Source organism: Neophocaena asiaeorientalis, unplaced genomic scaffold, assembly GCF_003031525.2.
Source record: "Neophocaena asiaeorientalis asiaeorientalis breed wild unplaced genomic scaffold, Neophocaena_asiaeorientalis_V1.1 scaffold671, whole genome shotgun sequence".
NCBI classification, from domain to species: domain Eukaryota; kingdom Metazoa; phylum Chordata; class Mammalia; order Artiodactyla; family Phocoenidae; genus Neophocaena; species Neophocaena asiaeorientalis.
In genome coordinates this window covers 3,076,031-3,103,308 of record NW_020175533.1, presented here as the reverse complement: position 1 = coordinate 3,103,308, position 27,278 = coordinate 3,076,031, and the positions used below count along the sequence as shown (strand labels likewise).

Genomic DNA, 27,278 nt, shown 5'->3' with positions numbered 1-27,278 from the left:
AGGAGTGTAGTGGGGTTCTGGGGGGGCGGGCCCAGGAGTGTTAGTTACTCCCCTGGGTGGGGCCAATGGGTGTGAGTTAGGAGGCCTCGGCGGTGATTCGAGGGTGCTGGGGTTAGCCTAGACTGTTCCTCTAGGAGTTGACACAGAGAGGGTTACTGCAGTAGGTGAACGTTGCAAGATTAGTTGTGGGTGCGGAGCTTGATCTTTACTTTTGTCAGCGGGGTTTCGAGTGGCCTTTCTGAGGAGGCGGGGCCTGGAGAGGGTTGGGGGCGGGCATTTGGCTAAGGGGCGGGCCTGGAATGTTAGTCAAGAAGGTGGAGTCTATAAGCGCACTGGGGTAGCGGCTCGAAAGGTCAGGAAAAGGTTGAAATTTTTAGGCCGATTGGAGGGCGGGGCCTGGAATCTTCAGCAGCGGAATCCTGGAGTAGCACCCTGCCGGGTGAGCCTAAGGGTTTAATATAAGGGGCGGGATCTGCGTGTTATTAGAGGTAGGTAGGAAGGTGTTTAGGATTATTCAAATAGCTGGTCCCAGGGTTATTAGCTAAGAAGGCGGGATCAGGATGGTCATTCTGGTGGCCAGAGCCTGAATGGTTACTTGAGGGGCACTGCCTAAGTAGTAAATGGTGAGTGAGGCCTGGATGAGTTCAACGAGATGAGGCTAGAATGTTTATATAGGGGGAATGGCCTACGCTGTTTCATTGGAGGGTCATTAACGGTTTTCTTAGCCTCTTTCATCCTTCAGCCCTTCAGTGTTGGAATGTAAGGACAATAACATCATGGATAGTCACTTGTCCCAACATCCCCTGGCCTCCCAGCCAGAGTTCTTAGCATGGCAAATGAAGTCGGTTTTTAAAACCTTGTGTACTTTTGGGAAGCTTGAACAGTCCATCCTGCCAAGACTTCCTTAATGAATCTTGGGTTCCTGGATGTGGAGAGAGGGTGGTAGAGAAGGATGGGTGCTGCAGGAGAGCAATGGACAGGGCCAGCTGAGAATCCAGCACAAGCCTTGAGTCAATATTGGATGTCTCTCCATTTATTTGGTCGTCTTTAATTTCTTTCAACATTGTTTTGTAGTTTCCAGAGTACAGTTTTTACGCCTCTTTTGTTAAATTTGTTCCAAAGTATTTTATTGTTTCGAGGCTGCTGTAAATGGAATTATTTTCTTAATTTCTTTTTTTTTTTTTTGGACCGGGGCACAAACCCGTGTCCCCTGAATCGGCAGGCGGACTCTCAACCACTGCGCCACCAGGGAAGCCCCTTAATTTCATTTTTGTCTATAGAAATACAGTTGATTTTTGTATATTGATCTTCTATCCTGTAACCTTGCCAAACTTATTAGTTCTAATTGTTTTTTTAGTGGATTCCTTAACATTAGTTTGCAAATAGAGATGGTTTTACATCTTCCTTTTGTTAAAAAGAAAAAAGTAGCCCAAAATGGAGTGACTTGTGCTAAGCCCCACTGATACTTAATAACTAACCTAACTGTAGTTTCAGGCTATCCTACATTTGAATTTTAAGCCAATCAGTCTGTGATTTTTCCTGGTCTGCACTAGTGAGGTAATCTGCCTAAAACACTCTCCCTTGTCTTCCCCCTAAGTGAGGGTGACCTTGCCAGAAATAATTCACTCTTTTAACTTCCTTGTCCTTCCTTTCTTAACACTTTCCAATCTGGACGCCTTTTATTTCTTTTTCTTCCCTACTTTTCCCGGCTAGATCTTCAAGTACAATATTGAATAGAAGTAGCAAGAGCAGACATTGTTTTTTTCCAGATCGTGGGTGCAGAGTATACAGACTGTCACTATTAAATAGGATCTTAGCTATTTTCTGGACCCACTGTTTCTGATAAGAAGCCTGCTTGTAATCTTATTGGGGTTACCTTGTATAATAGATGATCAGTCATTTTTCTCTTTGTTCTTTCAAGTTTTCTCTTGGGGTTTTAATATTTTTGATTATGATGTGCCTAGGTATCTATCTCTTTGTATTTTATCCTGCTTGGAGTCGGTTAAGCTTCTTGGACATGTAGATTAAAGTTTTTTTCTTGAAATTTAGAATGTTTTTAGCTGTAACTTCCTTGGATTTTTTCTCTGCTCCTCTCCATGTCTCTACTTCTTCTGCTACCCCCGTTACACATATGTTGGTGCACCTAATGGTGTCCCATATTTGTCTGATGCTCTGTTCATTTTTTCTTGATTCCTTTTACTGTCTGTTCTGCAAATTGCATAATCTGTATTGCCCTCTCTCCTAGTTCACTGCTTCTTTCTTCTGCTAGCCCATATCTACTTTTAGCCCCTCTGGTTAATTTTTCATTTTGGTTATTGTACTGTGGATGAAAAACTAATCAGTCAATCTAAGAAAGAAATTGAAATTTTTATTCAAGCCAAATTTGAGGATTATAACCCAGGAAGAGCATCTCAGAAAGCTCTGAGAACTGCTCCACCCCTTAGAAGTCAAGGCACAGTTATATGTTTTTTGAGAAAGAGGGCTGTACATCAAATGGTGTATTATTGATGGTTTACATAATCCATATCTAAGCATCATCATGGTAGGTCATGTTACAAGATCAAGAAGGAATATTATCTTTTAAGGAGTTGTCTTGTTGATGCTGAAACCTGCACACCTGGTCTGATTAGATTAGAACACAATCGCACCTCATATGGGATTCAAACCAAGCCAAAACTCAGATTCAGACTTGAACCCATGGGCTAGGACTCAAACCCACTGTCTTTTAATTAAAGTCACTCACCTCGTGTCAAGACTTACTGAAGCTCAGGTTCTTTATGTCTCAGCACAGAAGGAATTCAGCAAGAGTCAAAGCAATAGGCAAGAAGTAGACTTATTAATATAGGACTCTTGTGAGGGATACAAGTGGGCAGGCAAGGGGGCTCTGCCCCAAGAAGGAAAGTAGGTTTATTTAGGGAGATACATACACAGTCCATAGACTCCATACACACTCCACATAGAGTGTGGTCCCAAAACATGGGGTGGTTAGTTTTAATGGGCTTGGTAATTTCATAGGCTAACAACTGGGAGGATTATTCCAACTCTTTGGGGAAGGAGTGGAATTTTCCAGGAATTGGGCCACCGCTTACTTTTTGCCCTTTCTTAGTCAGCCTCAGAACTGTGATGGTGCCTGTGGGTGTGTCATTTAGCATGCTAATATATTACAATGAGCATATAATGAGGCTCAAGGTCTACTGGAAGTCAAATCTTCTGCCATCTCCAGCCTAATTGGTTCTACTTTTTGTCCTATCCACAATGGCTATATCATTCTTTTTTTTTTTTTTTTTTTTTTGGTTGTGTTGGGTCTTTGTTGCTGCGTGCAGGCTTTCTCTACTTGAGTCAAGTGGGGGCTACTCTTCACTGCGGTGCATGCGGGCTTCTCTAGTTGTGGAGCATGGGCTCTAGGCATGTGGGCCACAGTAGTCGCAACACGCAGGCTCAGTAGTTGTGGCTCGCAGGCTCTAGAGTGCAGCCTCAGCAGCTGTGGCACCCAGGCCTAAGTTGCTCCACGGCATGTGGGATCTTCCCAGACCAGGGATTGAACCAGTGTCCCCAGCATTGACAGGGGGATTCCCAACCACTGCGCCTGATGCATAACGCAGATACACAATGCACAGTGCAGGGAGAGAGGAGGCCAAAGGACAGAGAAGAATTTTTATGTTTAAATTTTTCTTGTCTTGCCATGAAATATAAATTTTATTTCACAGTACTTTTCAGCTCCTGGAATTCCACTTGGTCCTTTTGTAACTTTACTTCTTTATTGATGACCTCTATTTTTGAGATACTCTTATCATACTTTCCCTTACGTCTATTTTTTTTAATTTAATTTTATTTATTTTTTTAAACAGCAGGTCTTTATTAGTCATCAATTTTATACACATCAGTATATACATGTCAATCCCAATCACCCAATTCATCACACCACCACCAATTTCCCCCCTTGGTGTCCATACGTTTGTTCTCTACATCTGTGTCTCAATTTCTGCCCTGCAAACCAGTTCATCTGTACCATTTTTCTACGTTCTACATACATCCATTAATATACGATATTTGTTTTGCTCTTTCTGACTTACCTCACTCTGTATGACAGTCTCTAGATCCATCCACATCTTGACAAATGACCCAATTTTGCTCCTTTTTATGGCTGAGTAATATTCCATTGTATATATATACCACTTCTTCTTTATCCATTCATCTGTCAATGGGCATTTAGGTTGTTCCATCGAATCTGAATGAGATCCTTTCCAGGTAGAGTAATATTGGTTGTAGCTTCTTCCCTTTCATCACTTTAAGTACATCCTGCCACTCCCTTCTGGCTTGTAGAGTTTCTGCTGAGAAATCAGCTGTTAACCTTATGGGAGTTCCCTTGTATATTATTTGTCATTTTTCCCTTGCTGCTTTCAATAATTTTTCTTTGTCTTTAATTTTTGCCAGTTTGATTACTATGTGTCTCAGCGTGTTTGTCTTTGGGTTTATCCTGTATGGGACCCTCTGTGCTTCCTGGACTTGGGAAGGAAGATGGTCCTAGGCCGTCTTCATTTCTTTTCATTCTTTTTTCTTTATTCTGTTCCACAGCAGTGAATTCCAGCATTCTGTTTTCCAGGTCACTTACCCGTTCTTCTGCCTCAATTATTCTGCTATTGATTCCTTCTAGTGTAGTTTTCATTTCAGTTATTGTATTGTTCATCTCTGTTTGTTTGTTCTTTAATTCTTCTATGTCTTTGTTAAACATTTCTTGCCTTTTCTCCATCTTTGCCTCCGTTCTTTTTCCGAGGTCCTGGATCATCTTCACTATCATTATTCTGAATTCTTTTTCTGGAAGGTTGCGTATCTCCACTTTATTTACTCGTTTTTCTGGGGTTTTATCTTGTTCCTTCATCTGGTACATAGCCCTCTCCCTTTTCATCTTGTATATCTTTCTGTGAATGTGTTTTTTATTCCACAGGCTGTAGGGTTGTAGTCTTCTTGCTTCTGCTGTCTGCCCTCTGGTGAATGAGGCTATCTCAGAGGCTCGTGCAAGTTTCCTGATGGGAGGGACTGGTGGTGGGTAGAGCTGACTGTTGCTCTGGTAGGCAGAGCTCAGTAAAACTTTAATCCACTGACTGCTGATGCGTGGGGCTGAGTTCCCTCCCTGTTGGTTGTTTGGCCTGAGGCAACCCAACACTGAAGCCCCCCTGGGCTCCTTGGTGGGGCCAATGGCAGACTCTGGGAGTACTTCCCAGAACTTCTGCTGCCAGTGTCCCCGTACCCACACTGAGCCACAACCACCTCCCGCCTCTGCAGGAGACCCTCCAACACTAGCAGGTAGGTCTGGTTCAGTCTCCCCTGGGGTCACTGCTCCTTCCCCTGGATCCCGATGCGTACACTACTTTGTGTGTGCCCTCCAAGGGTGGAGTCTCTTTTTCCCCCAGTCCTGTCCTGCAATCAAATCCCACTAGCCTTCAAAGTCTGATTCTCTAGGAATTTCTCCTCCCGTTGCCAGACCCCCAGGTTGGCAACCTGACGTGGGGCTCAGAACCTTCACTCCAGTGGGTGGACTTCTGTGGTATAAGTGTTCTCCAGTCTGTGAGTCACCTACCCAGCAGTTATGGGATTTGATTTTACTGTGATTGCGCCCCTCCTACTGTCTCATTTTGGCTTCTCCTTTGTCTTTGGATGTGGGTTGTCTTTTCTGGTGAGTTCCAGTGTCTTCCTGTCGATGATTGTTCAGCAGCTAGTTGTGATTCTGGTGTTCTCACCAGAGGAAGTGAGAGAACGTCCTTCTACTCCGCCATCTTGGTTCAGTTCTGGAGGTCAGAGTTCCTAAATTCGAGGTGTTGTTAGGGCTACATTCCTCCCGGAGGCTCTAGGGGAGAATCAGTTTCCTTGCTTTTTCTGGTTTCTAGTGGCCACCTATATCCCTTGGTTTGTGGCCCCTTTTTCTATCTTCAAAGCCAGAAGCATAGCGTCTTCCAATCTCTTTATATTTGCTCCTGTCATCACATCACTTTTTCCTCTCTTACGTCTTTATACATGATTTCTTACTTCTTTAAACAAATTTAATAGCTGTTTTTGAAACCGTACACCTCAGACTGGAACTCAAGTCCAGCTGAAACCCAGATTGGGACTTAAACCCACTGTCTTTTAATTGAAATCACACACCTGGTCTCAGGACTTAATGAAGCTCTAGTTCTTTATGTCTCATCACAGAAAGAATTCAGTGAGAGACAAAGTGATAGGTAAAAAGTGGATTTATTTAGAGAGATACACATTCCATAGACAGAATGCACTCTGTCTCAAAAGGTGAGAGTGGCCCTGGGAGAAATACACTCCACAGACAGAGTGTGGACCAGCTCAGAAGGCGAGAGGCCCTGAAATATGCGGTATTTAGTTTTTATGGGCTGGGTAATTTTGTGGACTAATGAGTGGGAAGATTATTCCAACTATTTTGGAGAAGGGGCAAGGATTTCCAGGATTTGGCTACCACCTACTTTTTGGCCTTCTATGTTTAGCCTCAGAACTGTCATGGTGCCTATGGGTGTGTCATTTAGCCTATGCTAATATATTAAAATGAGCATATAATGAGGCTCCAGGTCTCTTGGAAGTTGAATCTTCTGCCATCTTGGACCTAGTTGGTTCTAACCAGTTTATGTCTTATCCTCAACTGGTGTGTCATTCTTTTAAAGATTGTACCCTGCCCCCTTCCTTCCTGTTTCTCTTTGAAGTCTTTATCTGTTAGGTCCTACATTTGGGCCCTTTAACAGTTTCTGTTTCCTGTTCCGCCTGCTCCTGCCATGTATGGGTCACATTTTCTTGTTTCTCTGTATATTTCACTGAACATTTTAGATAATATATTATAGCAACTCTAGATATTGATCTGCCCATTTTTGTTTTCATTTGCTTGTTTACTTGTTTAGTGACTTGACTGGACTAATTTAGTCATATCTATTTCCACCTGATGTCCTTCTTCAAAGGGTTCAGGCTTGGGCATGAGCACAGTCACCCTGGAATGACCTTGCTTTTATCCAGGCTCTCTTTGTTTCTTTCCCTGATCTCCTGGTTTAATTTCTGGCTGGTCTGCCTGTATTGATACCATACCTAGCTTAACCGGTACTAATTTTTTACAGTACCTTGGTGCATAATTTTTTCCAGTTAACCAATTAAAGTCTTATTCAATTAAAGTCAGGCCCCCTTTTCAATTAAAATATGGGGTGGTTGTTTTTTTTTAATATATATTTATTTATTTATGGCTCTGTTGGGTCTTTGTTTCTGTGCGAGGGCTTTCTCTAGTTGCGGCAAGCGGGGGCCACTCTTCATCGTGGAGCGCGGGCCTCTCACTATCGCGGCCTCTCTTGTTGTGGAGCACAGGCTCCAGACGCGCAGGCTCAGTAGTTGTGGCTCACGAGCCTAGATGCTCCGCGGCATGTGGGATCTTCCCAGACCAGGGCTCGAACCCGTGTCCCCTGCATTGGCAGGCAGATTCTCAACCACTGCGCCACCAGGGAAGCCCTGGGTGGTCTTTTTTTTAATCTTTTTTTTAAATTGAAGAATAGTTGATTTACAGTGTTTCAGGTATAAGAATGGTGTAGTCTTTGAGAGCAGTCTTTGTGGCTTGCTCTGACCCTAGAAGGATTCTTCTTAGCTGTTTCTCTGTTTTGCTTGTTGCTATCTTGGAGATACCAGCCACCTCTTAATTGCTCATAAAGCCCTTATTCTTTAACTTCTTGACTTTCTGTCCAAGTAAATCAGTCCCCTTAAGGAGAGCTATTAAACTCTCTGTTCTTTTTACTCCCCCTCAAGAGCTGGGGGTGGATCAGAAGCCCACTTCTCTTGGAGTGACTGACACTCGATCTTCTATGAGCAGGGTGCTGGGGAGGTTATATCCCTTGGTATTATCTGCTTGTCTTTCCCAGTGTGGAACCCCCACTCTAACAGTAAGCTGTGGAGTGGGCACTTGGGGCCCAGTATGCTTGGTCTGCCACACTGGGGTAAAGCTTCCACCCTAAGAATGGGGTCTGGGTGGTAGAAGAGAGCCCCAGACCTATTAGTCATGCGTTCCCAGAATAGAGCTTCTGTAACATGGGGCTGGAGGAGATAAGACAAGCAGATAGCCTACCCCTCATGAGGAGAAACCACTGCCGTAGACTGGGAACTGGAGGGAGAGAGAGCCCCATGTTCTTGGCCACACTGTCCTGGAGTAGAGCTTCTTTTTGTCACACTGCGCTGGGGTTCAAGGAGGGAGCAAGTCATGGATCAAGTGCCAGACTCTTGGTGTTCTTACAGTGATTTATTGGAGTTTCTTGAACAAATGTTTCGCCATTTCCTGTATGCCCTTACGCAATTCCCAGAGACTTTAAAGTGTTGTTTTAAAAAATAATTTTCAGAAAAAAAAATAATTTTCAGTAGTTAGGGTTGCTTTGTTGAGGACAAGGTCTACCAAGCTCCTAGTGCTACTATTCTGGAAGTGCTTCTCTATTTTTTAAAAAAGTGAAATATACCTAATAGAGAAGAACATGCATACAACATACATGAACAGTTTGACAAATTGTAAAATCAGTACAGTACCTGTGTGACTCTCACCAGGTTAAATAAGAGAATGTTATTAATTTCCCAGAAATTCCCTACATAGTCCTCAAATTGCTTTCTCCATTTAACAAAATATTGTAGCTATTGTTCCTTGTCAAGCCCTGAAGAATTTTTAAACCTTTTTAGTAAAAGTGTGACATACATTCACTCATTAGCATACAGAACATCCTGCCCCAATTTTCCATTCTTTCCTTCAGATCTAGTCTTAGAAATGGAGTCACTGGGTCAGGAAAGGCATATATATTATTGTACTGCCCCTGATAAATGTTGAATCAATTTGTGCCCTTATCAGCTGTGTATGAACGTGCCCATTTTCTTCCATCTTTAGTAACTCTGGGCATCATCCATAGTACTTACTATTTTGTGATCTTGGCCAACTCAGTTACCCTCTCTGTGCTGCAGTTCTCTTATATGTAAAATGGATTTTTAAAATAGTTCCTACATCACAGAATCCTTTGGAGGACTAAATGAGTGCTTAGTTGGGCAATTGGCATAGAGAACTTACCACAGAAGTATTTGTCATTTTTACTTTTGGTCTTTACCAATGAGTTAAATGAAGAACAACATTTTATTATTTATTTATTTGCATTGCTTTGAGTATTAGTGAGGTTGAGAATCTTTACATGTGCTTCATGGCTATTTGTATTTCCCATTTCGTGAACCACCTAGTTATGTCCACTGCCCATTTTTCAGTTGGGGGTTGCTTGCCTTTTACAGTTATTGAACTACAGGAGTTCTTTGTGTATTGAGTACATTGTCCCTATACCTTTGATATACATTACTTTTTAATTTTTATTTCTTTATTTAAATTTTTGGCCACACTGCCTGGCATGCTGGATTTCCCCGACCAGGGACCGAACCCACGCCCCCTGCAATGGAAGCCAGAGTCTTAACCACTGGAGTACCAGGGAAGTCCCTATATTACTTTTTTTTTTAAATTTATTTTAGCTGCATTGGGTCTTCGTTGTTGCACGTGGGCTTTCTCTAGTTATGGCGAGTGGGGCCTATTCTTCGTTGCGGTATGTGAGCTTCTCACTGCGGTGGCTTCTCTTGTTGTGGAGCACGGGCTCTAGGCGCGCGGGCTTCAGTAGTTGTGGCACGTGGGCTCAGTAGTTGTGGCTCGCGTGCTCTAGAGCACAGCCTCAGTAGTTGTGGTGCACGGGCTTAGTTGCTCCGCGGCATGTGGGATCTTCCCAGACCAAGGCTCAAACCCGTGTCCCCTGCACTGGCAGGCAGATTCTTAACCACTGTGCCACCAGGAAAGTCCCCCTACATTACTTTTTTAAAACACGAATTTTGTCACGTCACATAACCTTCTCATGACTCTCTCATCACATGCAGCAGAAAGTCCTAAGCCTTGAATTCCTCACTACCCATGACCAAGCCACTGCACATCGCTCCAGATTCACTTCCTGCCATCTTTTAGAAAGCTTTTTAAATCTTCAGCCCCTCTTAGAAGTGGTATCATGTACAACTAATCCCTTTCTGTCTTCTCAGCCACCCCTTCCCACAGGCCTGTTTGTCTGCAGCCATAACCACACTGGTAACCATGGGTTTTTCCCATAATCCCATATGAGTACCTTGAAGGAAGGGCATGTAACAGAGTAGGTGCTCAATTAATGTTTATTCAATGAACAAAAGAATAAATGGTTGAATTTGCAAAACTTTCATATTCTTCCTTCATTGTATGGCAAGCAAATACTTTTCTCAATGCTTGTATAGAAAAAATTTCCTGATTTTGTTTTCAGAATGAAGGAAAGATAGGAAAAAAAGTGTCTTTTCTCCCATTACATTTTCACCACAAAGTTTTGCATCAGGACTTGGCATGAGCTCTGTGGCACATGTCAGGAGTGAGTCAGAGACCAGTGTGAACCAACCCAGAAGGCAAGACCCTCAGGGACCTCTGGCCCTAGCCTGTGTAAGCCTGTATTGTGCACACTGTCTCAGGTGGCTGCTTCAGGAAATGGATATCACTTCAACCATGGACAGTTCACCTCCCGGGCAATGTTCATATCATTAGTAATAAGATATAATATTGTGAACCCTCTGATATGATGTGATGAGAAGGGCACATTACCTTTGTGTCATTCTTGCCAGGAACCCATAACCTCAGCCTAATTGTAAGAACTCATCAGAGAAGCCCAAACTGAGGGACATTCTACAAAATAACTGAACTGTACTTTTCAAAAATGTTAAGGTCATGAAAGACAAGGAAAGAACAGGAATTTTCACAGATTGGAGGAGACTTAAAAAGGCATTACCGGGGCTTCCCTGGTGGCGCAGTGGTTAAGAGTCGTACTGCCAATGCAGGGGACACGGGTTTGATCCCTGGCCCGGGAAGATCCCACATGCCGCAGAGCAACTAAGCCCGTGTGCCACAACTACTGAACCTGCGCTCCAGAGCCCACGAGCTGGCAGACAAACCTACTGAGCCTGCGCTCTAGAGCCCAGGAGCCACAACTACTGAGCCTGCGTGCCACAACTACTGAAGCCCACACACCAAGAGCCCGTGCTCCACAACAAGAGAAGCCTGCGCACCTCAACGAAGAGTAGCCCCCGCTCGCCACAACCAGAGAAAAGCCCGTGCGTAGCAACAAAGACCCAAAGCAGCCAAAAATAAATAAAATAAAATAAAATAAAAATTTTTTAAAAGGCATTAGCATTATATGCAAAGTATGATCCCAGATTGAATCCTGGAACAGAAAATTATCATTTAGTTAATTGTATTGCATCAATGTTAATTTCCTGATTATGATAATTATACTATTGTTATATAAAATGTTTAGGGGGGATCTAGATATACAGGGACTCTCTGTACTATTTTTTCAACATTTCTTTTAGTCTAAAAGTATTTCAAAATAAAAATTTAAAGTTTTTTTTATTGTTGTATATTTTGAAAACCAAAATGGCTTCTCCCTTGAGATACCAGGGCCCATCCCAGGATGCCCAGGGCTTGTAAGCCTCAAAACATGGCCACAAAATTGATTGAATATTGGGCTTCCTGTTTTCAAGAGCAACCTCTGACCCACCATACTATTCTACTTTCCAAACATTGTGACTATGTCCCCATTTCATTTAATTATATATATAGTTTCACATTTAAAGGCTCTAGTATATTCATTCCACCCAAACCATGTGCTATAATTCATTTAGCCCATCCCCTTTTGTTGTTCATTTAAGTGGTCTTCAAGCTTTTGTTACAATACTCTGATGAATCTCATATAAAAATAGTTTTGCACATCTTGGATGATTTCCTTGGGATGAATTTTTAGCAGATTTGTAGTATTCTTTCTTGTGACTATTTGTTTAAGTATCACTCTTCTACTTCACAAACTCTAAAGGTCCTACTCAGAGGCGTCTGTCTCATTAATCTTCTGAGGGCTTAGGACCTGGCTCTCACAACATATTTAAAGTTGGTAGAAACTATTTTTTTTTAAATCTGTTTTGAGTGTCACTGTTCCCCACTAGACTTGGGGCCTCTAGAGAGGAGGCCAGACTATTTTATTAATACAGTTGACCCTTGAACAATGTAGGCATTAGGGGCACTGACCCAGCGCAGTCTAAAATCCCTATATAACTTTTTTTTTTTTGGCTGTGTTGGGTCTTCGTTGGTGTGCACAGGCTTTCTCTAGTTGCGGCCAGTGGGGGCTACTCTTCATTGCAGTGCGTGTGCTTTTCATTACGGTGGCTTCTCTTGTTGCAGGGCACTGGCTCTAGGCACGCAGGCTTCAGTAGTTGTGGCACGTGGGCTCTGTAGTTGTGGCTCGCGGGCTCTAGAGTGCAGGCTCAATAGTTGCGGCGCTTGGGCTTAGTTGCTCCGCGGCATGTGGGGTCTTCACGGACCAGGGCTCGAACCCGTGTCCCCTGCATTGGCAGGTGGATTCTTTTTTTTTTGAATTTTATTTTTTTATACATCAGGTTCTTATTACCCATTTTATACATATTAGTGTATATATGTCGTTCCCAATCTCCCAATTCATCACAACACACACACCCCCAGGTGGATTCTTAACCACTAGGCCACCAGGGAAGTCCCTAAAATCCCCGTATAATTTTACAGTCTGCTCTCCATGTTCTGCATCCTCGTATTCAACCAATCTTGCATCATGTAGTACCGTAGTAGGTTGTTTAGTGAAAAATATCCACGTATAAGTGGACCCTCGCAGTTCAAACCCGTGTTATCTAAAGGTCAACTGTATTTGAATCTAGAGTTTGTCCACTATTAAATCTGTCATCTTGTAGGTACCACTTACATGTCTATTATTTATTATTGTACACAACTGGCACTCACAGATTTTTTTCTCTTTTTTTTTAATAAATCTATTTAATTTTATTTATTTATTTTTGGCTGCGTTGGGTCTTTGTTGCTGCACGCGGGCTTTTCTCTGGTTGTTGCAAGCGGGGGGCGGGGGTGGCTACTCTTCGTTGTGGTAAGTGGGCTTCTCATTGTGGTGGCTTCTCTTGTTGGGAGCATGGGCTCTAGGTGAGTGGCCTCAGTAGTTGTGTCTCGCGGGCTGTAGAGGGCAAGCTCAGTAGCTGTGGTGCACAGGCTTAGTTGCTCCGCGGCATGTGGAATCTTCGCGGACCAGGGCTCGAACCCGTGTCTCTTGCGTTGGCAGGCGGATTCTTAACCACTGCACCACTAGGGAAGCCCAGATTTTTTTTTTTTAATGATTTATTTTACCTACATTTCCCACACCAGTAGGGCACAGTAACGTGCACACAGTAGGCGACCAATAAACGCCTACACGAAGGAGTGACGACTTAGCAAGAAGGAAGCCACCTTCTACCACGCCTACCTTCCCCAAGAACTACATTTCCCTGTACGCCACGCGCTCTTGTGAAGTTAAAAAGAGCGGCAATTACTTCCTACTGCCCCTATCCGCCTTCGCCTGGCGGTGCCACAGTGTTTCCTGGGAAAGGTAGTTGTAGCGCCGGTGGTCAAGCCCCAGCACAGCGAGCGCAAACTAAACTTCCCAGCGAGCAGCGCGCCGGCCTGGGACGAGGGGAAGATGGCGGACGCCAAGGATGGTGTTTTGTGGCCTGCGGGAGCCTCCAGTGCCCCAATTTCATTCACCTTCAGTCGCACGTCCGCCCGGAGATGGCTGGCGGGAGACGCGGCTCCGGAGAAGGATTTCTTGAAGACCGAGAAACGGAGGGAGCTGCAGAGGTGAAGCGCTGGGTGTTTCATCCCTTGGAAAGCGGTGCGGTGGGTGCCTGCGGGAGGGTGGAATCTTGAGTTGATTTTCTTGGTGACAGTGGCCTGGGAAGTCTGAAGCACAGCCGGAGAAGATCCGTGGAGGTCAGAAGGCGGGAGTTAGTGGGGGAGGTGGGGAAATTGGACCTGTTGGCCGAGGGGATTGAGAGGAGAGGATGTATTCCTGAGAGGGTGTGTCTTTAGGACTTGGGGACCCCGAGGAGCGTGCGTTCTGAAAGAAGGAAAGGAGGGGAGAATGACAGGACTCCTAGTGTCCCAGGTGAAGCGTTGGGGCTTCTCCCATACGGGGAGCAGGATGGAGTGGCAGATTGAGGTTGGGGGAGGCTATCGTCAGCTTAATTAGGAAAGGAAAGTCTGAGGGAGGGACTTCCAGAAGAGAATCAACCATCTAGGAGGCTGGTGTGGAGCCCGGAGCTGGGGAGAGTCTGGGCTGAAGATGGTGATTTTTAGGTCATAGTGGAAACCACAGAAGTGGGTCTTGAGATGAACAGAGGGTCCAGAACTGAGGACTGATTCTTCGAAGGCACTGACATTTAAGAGTTGGGGGTGGGGGAGAGAATCCAAAGAAAGCACCACCAGAGGTATAACAGGAGAGCCAGACAGGAGAAGGGAGGGTGTAGTCAATGGGGCTGGGGGTGTGTTTGGCTCTTGTGTTTCTTCTGAATGAAGGGTTGTGGCTCAGAACTCACTGATTGTGCTACTCTCCCAACTTCACCCCTCTGTGTCCACATCAGTGTGCAGCCCTCAGAAGCCCCCAAGGAACTTGTCATCCCTTTGATCCAGAATGGCCATCTTAGGCAGCCACCGACCCAGGCCCCTGGGCCATCCACACATACTGAGGTCTTGGTGGATGGGATGCTGTCCCAGGCTGTGAAGGAGCTCATTGAGGGTGAGTGCTCCCTCCTTTGCCTTGCCCTAGTGAAGGAAGAAGGGGAGGAAAATGGAAGGATAGGGTGGAACCTCATTGCTCCCTCCCATTCTTCTTTAGAATCCACGAAGTCTCTGGAGGAGAGAGAGAATGCGGGTGTCGACCCCACGCTCGCTATCCCCATGATCCAGAAAGGATGCACCCCCAACGGGGAAGGGGCAGACAGCGAACCCCGGGCTGAGACAGTGAGCTGGCCCCTGGCCTCCCTCCTTCTCCAGTCTCTCACTGCCCTGTTTGCTCGGACCTGTGTCCCTGCACACAGCAGGCAAAGTCTGTGTGTGTACTAAAGGCCTGCTGCCTCGCCCTGCCTCCTTCCATCCTTTTTGGAAGCATTAACAAATGAATCCAGATATTGAGGTGTGAAAAGATACTTGGATTCTGGGATTATCTGAAGGAGCTGAGCAAAGGGAACAGGAAATATAAAGATCCTGAGGGTAGACTCTGCCTGGAGTGTTTGAGGAACATCAAGGAGACCAACGTAGCTGGAGTGGAATGAGTGACAGGGAAGAGTAGTAGGTTAGGTCAGAAGTGGGCCATGGTGAGGACTTTGGCTTTTACTCTGAGTGAGGTGAGAGCCATGGGAGGGCTCTGAGCAGAGAAGGGACAAGACTTATGATTTGACAGGCTCTCTCTTGCTGCTACAAGCAGAACAGACTAGTAAGCAGAGGTGGAGGCAAGGAGAGCAGCAGTCCAGGCTAGAGGTGATGGAGACTCAGATCAGAGTGGTAGGAGTGAGGCCGGGAAGACAGGTAGGGCTTAGTGAGAGGGAAGAGGAGGATGAGTGCTCCTAATGGCAGCAACCACCCAGACAGTGGCGTGGTGGCAGAAAATCAGTGTGGTGTGTGTCCATCAGTGACAATCTGTGGTGTGTCTAGAGCGAATATAAAGAATTGAGGGAGTGATGATGGGAGGTGATAACAGGAGAGGTGAGGGGTGTGTCCACAGAAGTAACCAAGTCTGTCTTTCATACCCATGGACCCTACTTTTCACCTCTTCGTTCACAATTTTTTGGCAATGCTTGTTTGGGTCCTAGTTCTCCTATAGCCCCAAACCAGAGAGACTCTTTCGACTGAACGGTTCTCATCAGCCTTCAGGCATCCTCTGGTATCTTTCATCTTAAAAAGACCTTCACTTCACTCTCCATCCTGTTCCAGCTTTGGCCTCCTTTCTCTAATTTTCCCTCTTCTCAGAGCCTTCTGCATCTCAGTTGATCACAGTTCCATCCATCCTTCCTCTCCAAAATACAACCAGAATCTGACCACTTCTCACCATCACCACTACCACTTCTCTGGTCTGAGCCACCAGCATTTCTCATCTGGACTATTGCAGTAACTTCCTCACTGGTCCCCTTGTGGCTGCCACCCTATCGTGGCTCCTGCCCAGCTCTCCTGATTAATCCCTTACCACCCCTCTTTGCCTCCACATCTGTTTCAGTCAGATTGACTTTTATAATGCTCTCCACACATAGCAGATCTTGTCCTGCCTCAGGGCCTTTGCTCTTACTGTTCTCTCTGGAGGACTCTTATCTTCAGGGTTCCCTCTGTCTCTCTTCTGGTCTCTGCTCAAATATGAACTCAGTGACACTCCTTTCTTCAGCCCTCTGCATTCCCTTAACCTGCTTTATTTTTCTTCATATGACTTATCACTACCTGGCATATCATGTTTTATGAATTTTATTTATTCTGTCTCCACAACTAGAATGTAAGCCACACAAAGGGCAGGAGTTTTTGTCTATTTTGTTCACTGTTTTATCCCCAGCACCTAGAACGGTAGCTGGCACAGAATAGGTGCTTTATAAAGATTTGTCCAAGGACTGAACATGGAGGAATAAAGTGAGGGATGGCAAGAGGAAATAAAAATTCACCCTTGAGCTGACGGGAAAAGAAGTCTCGAAGGTCACCCAGTGGGTGATAGCAAGTACACTTCAGAGGGCCCACTGTAAGCCAAGCCTGACCGTCCTTCCTCTGCCTAAACCCATAGGTGCCGGAGGAGGCTGATTATGAGGCAGTCCCTGTAGAGGCCTATGGGCTGGCCATGCTGCGGGGCATGGGCTGGAAACCTGGCGAGGGCATCGGCCGTACCTTCAATCAGTGAGTTTCTAGGCTAGGGGCAGGGGACAGCAGACGGGCCAGGGAACAGACCCCCATGGTTACCGCCCACCTAGAACCATCCAGGCAGGGAGAGGGCACATTACCACCCTACGTATTTCAGTAGCCCCTTCCACTACTCTTTAAGCCTCCTATTTGCCCTTTGAAACTCCATTAAGAGATCCTATTCTGTAAAGATTGCCTCTCTGGGCATCAGCTTCCTCATCTGAAAAATGGGGATAATAACAGTACTGACTTCCCAGGGCTGTTGTGAGAGTTAAGTGAAATGATACACATAAAGCACTTACAGTAGGCCCTGGCCCCAGATAAGCATAGGCTAAACACTTGCTGTTATCATGATCATACAGATTACAATCCGTTCTCCACAGTTCCAAACTCTAAAGAATTCTGAAAACCAAACTTTTTTTTTTCCATAAACTATTTGGCAGCCAAAGGTGAACTGAATTGACACTGAGCTTTTTACAATCTGTTTCTCTTGCTTGGTATGAATAGTCATGGTTTCCCCTGTAGAAAAATTAGTATATTTTGTTATTGGGATCTGCCTCATATCCCACTGTAAATACTGTGTCATAGATGTTATACACTGTAGGTTATTAGGTTGAACCAAGTAAAATTGCCATTTCTGCAGGTCAGAAATAGTCCCTAATATGAGATTGGGAAGGATACTCTCAAATATATTGATAGGTTGGGATTTGGGTGGTGGTTGGGGGTAGGGGTGGGGACCGGAGTGCTGAAGACTGATGCATCCCCCCAACAAGCCCATATTCTGTGTTCCCTGCAGAGTGGTGAAGCCCCGGGTCAACTCACTGAGGCCCAAGGGGTTAGGGCTGGGCGCCAACCTGACTGAGTTCCAGGCCCTGGCCCCCACCAGCCCCCACCACCTGCTGAGGCCAGATGAGGAGCAAGAGAAGGATAAGGAAGACCAGCCTCAAGGACTGGTGCCTGGAGGAGCTGTGATGGTTCTTTCTGGCCCTCACCGAGGCCTCTATGGGAAGGTAAGGAACCAAGATGTGCCTGGAGCCCAAGACAGGCAGCAGGGAAAATTGACATGAGGGTCAGAGGGAGGCAGAATTGGGTTTGGGGTATAAAGGCTGGAAGTCCTTGTCTTTCAGGACTGCCTGGCCTGCCGCTTCATTCAGTAACTCAGGACTGCTTGCTGGGCCTTTCTGAGCCTCAGTTTTCAACTAAAAGGGAGAGAATGCCATATGCCACAAGTCCCTGAGGATTACATAAAGTGTATCCAAGCCCCACAGTCTGCCGGGAGAGGCACAGGGGTCAGGCCTATTAGAAGTAAGGGTGGACAGCGTGGTCCTAGGAACGTGGGTCAGGTCCACTCACTTCTTCCCCCCCAACACTTTAGGTGGAAGGCCTCGACCCTGACAATGCTCGGGCCATGGTCCGTCTGGCTGTGGGGAGCCGCGTGGTGACTGTTAGTGAGTACTGCCTGCGGCCTGTCTCCCAGCAGGAGTTTGACAAGAACTCCTTGGATCTGAGTGAGTGAGCCTCTTAACCTAGCTGGGGGAGTTGGAGAAGTATTCCTGGGGTGGGGGTTAAATCTGCAGAGGGGCAGGACAGTGGTCTGCCTGGCAAGAGTGACTTCTGGTCACAGTTAAGAGGTGAGAATGAACATAGTGGTTTATTCAGTTTGATTGAAGAGAGGTTGATCTAGTACCCTTGGGTCTTTAGCCTCTTTCTGAGGAAGAAGGAACAAGTGTGGAAACCAGTTCCTACCCTTGGGATGTCTTTGTCTCTTTGGGGTGGTGAACCTCTCTTTTGCTAGGGACTGACAGCAGCTAGGACTAGGGCATGATGGGGAGGAAGGCATTCTAGGCACGTCAGTAGGATGGATCCGTTTGGCACATAGGAGATGGGAGCTGACAGCCCTCCAGGAGTCCCTAACCCACCCTAGGCAGCTGACTCAGGTAAGCACTGACAGGACAGGCTAGGGTGGTTGAGCAAGGCTTCCTGAAGGAGGCTGAGACAGTTGAAAGGAAGGGGAGAGCATTCTAATAGCCCAGACAAAGGCTTGATGGTGAGACGGGCACTTTGGCAGTTGGGAGGTGGCCTGAGGCTGAGGTGTAGCCTGGAAGGGAAGAGAGGGAGACATTGAGGTTGTTTCCTGGTTCTCCCCACATCCCCTTGAACAGGCCAGGTGAGCAAAACTTCCCCAAGGCAACAGAATGGAACAGCCTCATCATGGAAGGCCCTTCAGGATCAGGACCTCCACGTCCGGCAGGAGGACTCAGCGAGGAAGCGGAAACACCATCCAGACCGGTGGGACCCTGAGCATCTCAGAGGGAGGTAGGGGTCAGGGCTGTGGGGAGGCTCCAGCAGTCAGAGAAGGCTTCTAGGGCAAGGCACGTGCCTAGAAGGAATTAGGAATGGCATTATGAGTGGGTTTTAAGACATCGGCAAAGGTGGGATGACCAGAATGTGCCTCTGATAAAGAACTAAGCCTGGTGTTGGCCCCGCTCCACAGACAGGATGAGCCTGCAGCCAAGAGTGAGAAAGCAGCTCCCAGGAGTCAGCACTGGCTGCACAGGGACCTGCGTGTGCGGTTTGTGGACAAGCTGCACAAGGGTGGCCAGTATTACAACACCAAGGTGGGAGCCCTGCACCTGGGTCCGCTTCCTCCCCAGGGACTGGGCCCACTTAGCTCTCTAACATTCTCATATCCCCTGGCCCTTTCCCCAGATGACAATCGAAGATGTCCTGAGCCCAGATACCTGTGTGTGTCGGACAGATGAAGGCCAGGTCCTGGAAGGTGAGTCTGAGGGATGGCCATCGGGTTGTTGGCCCTCTTGGCCCAAGAGGGCTGTCTTGGGCCAAGAGCCTGGCCAAAGGCGGGAGGTTGGACAGAGTTAGGTTTTTTGCAAGGCCCAGCATCCTCTAACAGATCATTAGACGCTTCCATGATGGTGAATATCTGAGCCCCACTTTCCTCTTCTGCAAAATTAGCATGGAGATAACCTATTTCTCCCTCTTATAACTGGTGCCTTGTAGGGATGTGTGTAAGCTCCCCGTGCAGGGCAGGGCATACAACGTGCCCACAATAAATGGTATCTGTTATCACCCCCACCCATCATCATCATACATAAATGCTCCCTTTATTACAACTATTGCCAGGAACTGCTCCTTAGGTTTCCTCCTCTGTGAAATGGATGTGGGGGCCTCGCATCTGTCAACAGGCACAGAGTGGCACCAGAGAATCCAGGAAAGGCCCTTCTGACAGGACCCTGACTGGGCTGACCCTTGCTGCGGGTCTCACTCCCCTCTCCTTGTCCACAGGCCTGAGGGAAGACATGCTGGAGACCCTGGTCCCTAAGGTCCAGGGCAACCGGGTGATGGTGGTGCTGGGGCCATGGGCTGGAAGGGTGAGTCCAAGACCTGGGAATGGGCGCGGGAGCACTCCGGGAGTGTCCCTGAGTCTGGGTTGGCCTTGCTGACTCCACCCGCCCCTACTCTAGGTGGGCCGTCTGCTGGACCGGGACAGAGAGCAGAGCCGGGCTCTTGTTAGCCTGTGCTCGGCAACGGGAGAGGCCACAACAGTGAGAGGCCCGCGTACCACAGAAAACAAAAACAAAAACGAGATCATAAATGGTGTACTGAGCTGTGAGTGGAGATGGGAGCTGCGCTGATTGAGGTGGGAACCAGTCCTTTTTTCAGCCCCACCGCCCAGCTTGGGCTGCTCACCAAGTGGAAGGATCCATCCGCTCCCGAGCTCACTATCGGAGTCCAGAAGCTCTGAACACTGTCCCCGAGCAGAGACTAGGGATTCTGGAACACCACATCTCTGGACAACTTTCTGAGCAAGAATCTAGCAGGCTCTGCTTTTACTTTTGGTCCAGAGCAGATGCCCAGAGGATATGACAGGAGCCTGTGACAGGAGTCAAGTGGAAGGGAGGCTTCTCCCCACCAATGGGACGTGTTAGCACTACTTTCCAGAGGAGTCAGTTAATCTCGGGGCCCCCGTTTTAGTCCCAAAACTTTGAAGGTGAAAAAATTTTGTCTATCTCGGGTAGAATTTCTCTGGTTGCTCCAGGTAACGGGGTTCTCAAAAAGGTTATCCTTTTTCCATTAAAGGGTTCCAGAGAATCCTTTTTCCTGTTTAATGGCCTAAGATACAAAATCAACACGGGAAGAAAAAAAAATCAGGGGAAGTCAGAACTTTAGGCACAAGTGTTTCTAAATCATCCCCAGTCACTAAGTCATTGATGTAATTAATGGTATTTGAGTTAGATCTAGGCTTCTGGTAGAAACTCCTGAACACAGCACAGCTGTGGAGAATTTAAACACTTCCCCCTCAAGCAGAATAAAGGTGAGCTTCTGTCCTTGCCAAGCAGAGACAGACTACCCTTTTGAGCCAAAATGAGCAGGTATAGAAAGACAGTGAGTTGGCCAGATCAGTGTGCCTAGTAAGGCAAGGGATGATTAGAAAACCTTCCAGTATAGTAACCCCAATATGAGGGACACTTACACAGACCGATTTACTTTTTTTTTAATCGTCCCTGCTTAATTCCAGAACTCTGTTTTCAAGATTAGCCAAACAGGGTTGTTGAGACAGATACCAGAGAACAAACCCCAACCCCCAGTTGCTCGTTCTCGAGTCATCATCGTGATTGCACACGCTGCCCTGGAATTCCAGGCTGAGTTGTATTTTTCATCTTGGGAAGGGTTAGGGGACTTCCCTGGTGGTCCAGTGGATAGGACTCCACGCTCCCAGTGTAGGGGGCCCGCGTTGGATCCATGGTCGGGGAACTAGATCCCACATGAGTGCTGCAACTCAGAGGCCCGCATGCTACAACTAAAAGATCCCACGTGGGGCTTCCCTGGTGGTGCAGTTGTTAAGAATCCGCTTGCCAATGCAGGGGACACGGGTTCAAGCCCTGCTCCAGGAAGATCCCACATGCCGCGGAGCAACTAAGCCCGTGCGCCACAACTACTGAGCCTGCGCTCTAGAGCCCGCGAGCCACAACTACTGAAGCCCGCACGCCTAGAGTCCGTGCTCTGCAACAAGAGAAGCCACCCAATGAGAAGCCCACACACCGCAACGAAGAGTAGCCCCCGCTCACTGCAACTGGAGAAAAGCCCGCGCGCAGCAACTAAGACCTAACGTGGCCAAAAATAAAAATAAATAACTTTATTTAAAAAGATCCCACGTGCTGCAACTAAAGACCTGGCGTCAGCCAAAAATAAATATTTTTTTTTAAATCTTGGGAAGGGTTGGGAGTTCTAGAGGTTCCCAATTTGGCACACCCAGAAATCACTTTCCTATGCTGTTATGTGCTTCACCCAGTCAAGAAGGCCGCCTCCTTTCTCCAAATCATAATAAATCCATCTTGGTAAAGCCCTTGAGAAGGACAGAAAGCTCCTCGGGGAATGGCCCTGGTCCCATGTGTCTGCCCTGCAACGTGGCATAACCTGGCAGTTTCAGACAAATCCCTCCATCTCCTCTGTGCGCCATGACACTTAAAACAGATCTTTCACCAGATCTGATTTCCTGGAGTTAATGTTTCTCCTGAGCCTGCCTTTGGAAATGGGGCCTGAAGTTCTTGAATACTGCCCTGTGTCCAGAAGGCCTAGCCCTCGGCAGAGCGCCTGGTCCCCCCGGGGCAGATCATCGGTGCTTTACATGCTTGCCCTGAGAGGATCCCTCCTGATCCCTCAGTTTGAGGACAGGGCTGCTTACATTCCTGGAAGCGTAGACAATATCAGGAAGCTTTCCCGATCTGCCCCTTGTTCATTGTGTACAAATGCCCTTTGAGTCTGTGCAGTTTTCTTGGCTGCTGTGCCTGCTGCCAGTGTTGCCCCTTAGGCAGTGGTTACTGCAATGACAGCTTCTGTGAGCCCATGAACTCTCCACAGACCACTCACAAGCTGGGGACCGTGACCCGTACAATTTGTCCAGACTGGCTTCCACATCACAGGGTCTGAGCAAGATGTGGGTGAAAAAGCATCTGCCTCTTCTGCCAAGTCTCCAGAAGTTTCCCTGGCAGGGTGCAACCTCTGTTAAAAAACTGTCCAGACACTGAACCAGGAATGTGTGGCAGCAGACTCAAGAAGCAGCTTCTCTGCCTTTTGAGAGAGAAGTGAAGTATTTGGGTGATTGGGACTACTGCGTGGGGCTGAGCTTGGTGGAGAAATATACAGGTAGGCCCTTCGTTTCTGACGTTGCTTCCTCAGCCGGGGGATGCTCCCCTCCACTCCCACACTGGGGCCTCTTAATCTCCATGTTTGTAGTATCAAGCAGAGAGAGAAAGTATCCAACAACTTGGAAAGCTACATCCTCACCAGGTTACCCCTATTTCTCCAATTCATTCATCAGGCATCTGTGGGGAACCCCTACTGTATGCCAGATACTATTCTGCATGCTAGGGATACAGTAAAGGGTAAATCATTCATTCAACAAGTATTGAGTCTCCATTCTAGGCCAGACATGATTCTAGCTACTGAAGATTTAAAAAACACCATAAACAAAACAAAGATCCTTGCCCTTGTGGAGCTGACATTCCAGTGGGGCTGAGAGGCAATAAGCATAAGAAGTAAATGATCTAGTATGTTAGAAGATGCTAACAGCCATGGGGCTGGGTGGGGGGGAGCGGGGAGAAAGTACAGCAGGGTAAAGGGGATCCAGAGTGGGCAATATTCATAGGATGGCCAGGGAAGGCTTTACTACAAAGGTGACATTTGAGAAAATATATGAAGAAGTGAGGGAGAGTCATGCAGCTATCTGGAGAGTGGTCTGAGTCAGGAAACAGAAAGTGCAAAGGCCCTGTGGTGGCACCATTGCTGGTGTGTTTGAGGAATAGTGAGGCCAGTGTGGCTGCAGGGGAGTAAATGAGGGAGAGGGGATGTAGGAGGTCAGGTCCGAGAGGTACTATGGTGCTTTGAGGGCCACATGCAATGTTCTGACTGAGGTGACAATCATAAATCTCCATGCAGCCACTGCCAGAGACTGCCTGTTGATGCCACCCCCACCCCCACAGCCACATTAAATACAGCTGCCCGTCAAGTGCTTTGGTCAGTCTGGCTGATTTCCACTGTCAGGAACTGACTCTCCCACTGGCTGCCCAGTGGGGCTGCTGGAACTTACTGGAAGGCTTACTTTTCTGTCAGTGCCAGTGGGGTACTTTGAGGCATTGCCTCAAACTTAGGAAGCAACTTCCTTCCCAGGCCTCGGAGGAATCCTCAGCACTTCCACACCCCACCCCACCCCACCCCCATCTTTAACCGCTTCTCTGGAAGAGTTATTGTCTGAAAACAGACACCACCAGCTAAAGAGGAGAAGCACTAAATGTATCCTGTTTCCCCACAGCATCTCAAAAGAGGACTAAATGCCACAACGTTGCTCACTAATCTTTTGGTAGTACTGATTTTCCTTATAACCTCATCCCATCCTTGTCTTCAAATGTGCTTTAAGTCCTTGGGGAATTGCTAATTAAAAACAACAATGAAAAAAAAACAACAATGAGCTACCACTACACACCTATGAGAATGGCAAACATCCAACTCACTGACAATACCAAATACTGGTGAGGATGTGGAACAACAGGAACTTTCATTCATTACTGGTAGGAATGCAAAATGGTACAGCCACTCTGGAAGACCGTCTGGCCATTTCTTAAAAAACTAAACATACTCTTACCATATGGTCCAGCAATCACACTCCTTGATGTTTACCCAAAGGAGCTGAAAACATATCCACACAAAAACGTGCACATGGATATTTATAGCAGCTTTATTCATAAGTGCCAAAACTTGGAAGCAACCACAATTGTCCTACAGTAGGTGAATGGATAAAGGAACTGTAGTACATCCAGACAATAGAATATTATTCAGTGCTAAAAAGAAATGAGCTATATAGCCATGAAAGGAAACTTAAATGCATATTACTAAGTGAAAGAAATCAATCTGAAAACGCTACATACTGAATGTTTCCAACAATATGACATTCTGCAAAGGTCAATACTATGGTGACAGTAAAAAGTGGTTGCCAGGAGTTAGAGAGTAAGGGAGGGATGAATAGGCAGAGCACAGAGGATTTTACGGCAATGAAACTACTTTGTATGCTACTTTAATGGTCGATATGTGCCACACATTTGTGAAAACCCACAGAATATGCAACACAAAGTGTGAACCCTAATGTAAACTAGGGACTTTTGGTGACAATGATGTACTATTGTCAATAAATGTAGGTTCATTGATTGTAATAAATGTACCACCGTGGTGCGAGATGTCAATAGTGGGGGAAGATGTGCATGGAGGTAGGGGCAGGGGTGTATTTTCTACTCAGTTTTGCTATGAATCTAAAACTGCTCTAAAAAATAAAGCTGATTCTTTTAAAAAAGCGCTTTAAGAATCTTTATGAAAATTAGAGATACACCACCCCTTTTGTCTTTGCCATATCCTATTTTTTTTTTTTTTTTTTTTTTTTAGTTTTTTGCCATACGCGGGCCTCTCACTGTTGTGGCCTCTCCCCTTGCGGAGCACAGGCTCCGGACGCGCAGGCTCAGCGGCCATGGCTCACGGGCCCAGCCGCTCTGCGGTATGTGGGATCTTCCCGGACTGGGGCACGAACCCGTGTCCCCTGCACCGGCAGGCAGACTCTCAATCACTGCACCACCAGGGAAGCCCAAAAAGCAGTTCTTATATATTCTAGATACAGATACTTTATCAGATATATGCTTTGCAAGTATTTTCTCCCAGTCTCTGGCTTGTCTTTTCATTCTCTTAATGTCTTTTGAAAAGCAGAAATGTTCAATTTTGATGAAGTCAAATTTATCAATTTGTTCTTTCTGGATTGTCCTTTTGATGTCATATCTAAGAAATCTTCACCTAATCCAAGATCACAAAGGTTTTCTAGAAGTTTTATAGTTCTAGATTATATGTTTAGGTCTTTAATCCATGTTGAATTAATTTTTGTGTGTGGTGGGAGGTATGGATCCAGGCTCATTCTTTTGGGTATGGATATCCAACTGTTCCAGCACCATTTGTTGAAAAGACTACCCTTCCTCCACTGCATTGCTTTCCGCTTTTTCAAAAATCAGTTATCCACCACAAAGGAAAGAACAAGATCAGTTGTCCACATATTTTTGGATTGATTTCTGGACTCTGTTTTGTTCTATTGGTATATTTATCTATCTGTATGCCAGTATCATGCTGTATTGATAACTATAGCTTTATAATGATTCTTTTTTTTAATTTAATTTATTTTCAGCTGCGTTGGGTCTTCGTTGCTGTGCGCAGGCTTTCTCTAGTTGCGGAGAGCAGGGGCTACTCTTCACTGCGGTGCACGGGCTTCTCATTGTGGTGGCTTCCCTTGTTGCGAAGCACAGGCTCTAGGCCTGCGGGCTCAGTAGCTGTGGCTCGTGTGCTCTAGAGCGCAGGCTCAGTAGTTGTGGTGCATGGACTTAATTGCTCTGTGGCATGTGGGATCTTCCTGGACCAGGGCTTGAACCTGTGTCTCCTGCATTGGCAGGTGGATTCTTAACCACTGCACCACCAAGGGAGTCCTATAATGATTCTTGAAATCAGGTAGGATTAGCCCTGCAACTTTGTTATTCTTTTGCAGAGTTGCTTCGGCTATTCTAGGTCTTTTACATTTCTATATGAATTTTAGAATCTTTTTGTCAATTTCTACTACCAAAGAGCCTACTGGGATTGGATCAAACCTATAGATCAATTTGGGAAGAATTAACATGTTAATAATATTTAGCCTTCCAACCCATGAAAAAGGTCCATTTATACATGTCTTTAATTTGTCTCAGCAGTTTTTGTACTGAAGAAAAAAAGGATAAATGTCTTGTCAGATTTATCCCTAAGTATTTAATATTTCTTGATATTATTGTACATATTATTTTTTGAATTTTATTTTTTTATACAGCAGGTCCTTATTAGTCATCAATTTTATACACATCACTGTATACATATCAATTCAAATCGCCCAATTCAGCACACCACCACCCCCCCCCGCGGCTTTCCCCCCTTGGTGTCCATACGTTTGTTCTCTACATCTGTGTCTCAACTTCTGCCCTGCAAACCAGTTCATCCATACCACTTTTCTAGGTTCCACATACATCCGTTAATACTAAAAGGTCTTGCTGTGATTTATGTCAAAGAGTGTTCTTCCTATGTTTTCCTCTAAGAATTTCATAGTGTCCCATCTTACACTTAGGTCTAGAATCCATTTTGAGTTGATTTTTGTGTTTAACTTTGTAGTATAGTCTGAAGTCAGGGAGTCTGATTCCTCCAGCTCCTTTTTTTTGCTCAAGACTGCTTTGGCTCTTCAGAGTCTTTTGTGTCTCCATAGAAATTTTAAGATTTTTTGTTCTAGTTCCGTAAAAAATGCCATTGGTAGTTTGATAGGGATTGTATAGAGTCTGTAGATTGCTTTGGGTAGTATAGTCATTTTCACAATATTGATTCTTCTAATCCAAGAACATGGTGTATCTCTCCATCT

General features: G+C 46.0%; 1 protein-coding gene across 1 annotated transcript; it reads left to right on the top strand.

The window, feature by feature from the left end:
- The first annotated feature begins 356 nt into the window (after positions 1–356).
- On the top strand, positions 357–20,567 carry GPKOW (G-patch domain and KOW motifs). Its single transcript, XM_024769241.1, has 13 exons — positions 357–439; positions 13,268–13,735; positions 14,518–14,672; positions 14,772–14,896; positions 16,692–16,801; positions 17,601–17,814; positions 18,180–18,312; positions 18,967–19,093; positions 19,299–19,422; positions 19,514–19,583; positions 20,108–20,193; positions 20,287–20,346; positions 20,499–20,567. The coding sequence occupies exons 2-13, from the start codon at positions 13,578–13,580 to the stop codon at positions 20,565–20,567; spliced, it is 1,431 nt and encodes a 476-aa protein (XP_024625009.1). The 5' UTR covers positions 357–439; positions 13,268–13,577.
- Positions 20,568–27,278: the final 6,711 nt, after the last annotated feature.

Bases quoted from the DNA above. Each gene is read 5' to 3' on its own strand.
- GPKOW (XM_024769241.1), top strand. From the start codon at position 13,578: ATGGCGGACGCCAAGGATGGTGTTTTGTGGCCTGCGGGAGCCTCCAGT. The intron at 18,313-18,966 runs GTGAGTGAGCCT...CCCCTTGAACAG, and splicing joins CAAGAACTCCTTGGATCTGA to GCCAGGTGAGCAAAACTTCC. The intron at 20,347-20,498 runs GCAACGGGAGAG...CCCACCGCCCAG, and splicing joins CTCTTGTTAGCCTGTGCTCG to CTTGGGCTGCTCACCAAGTG.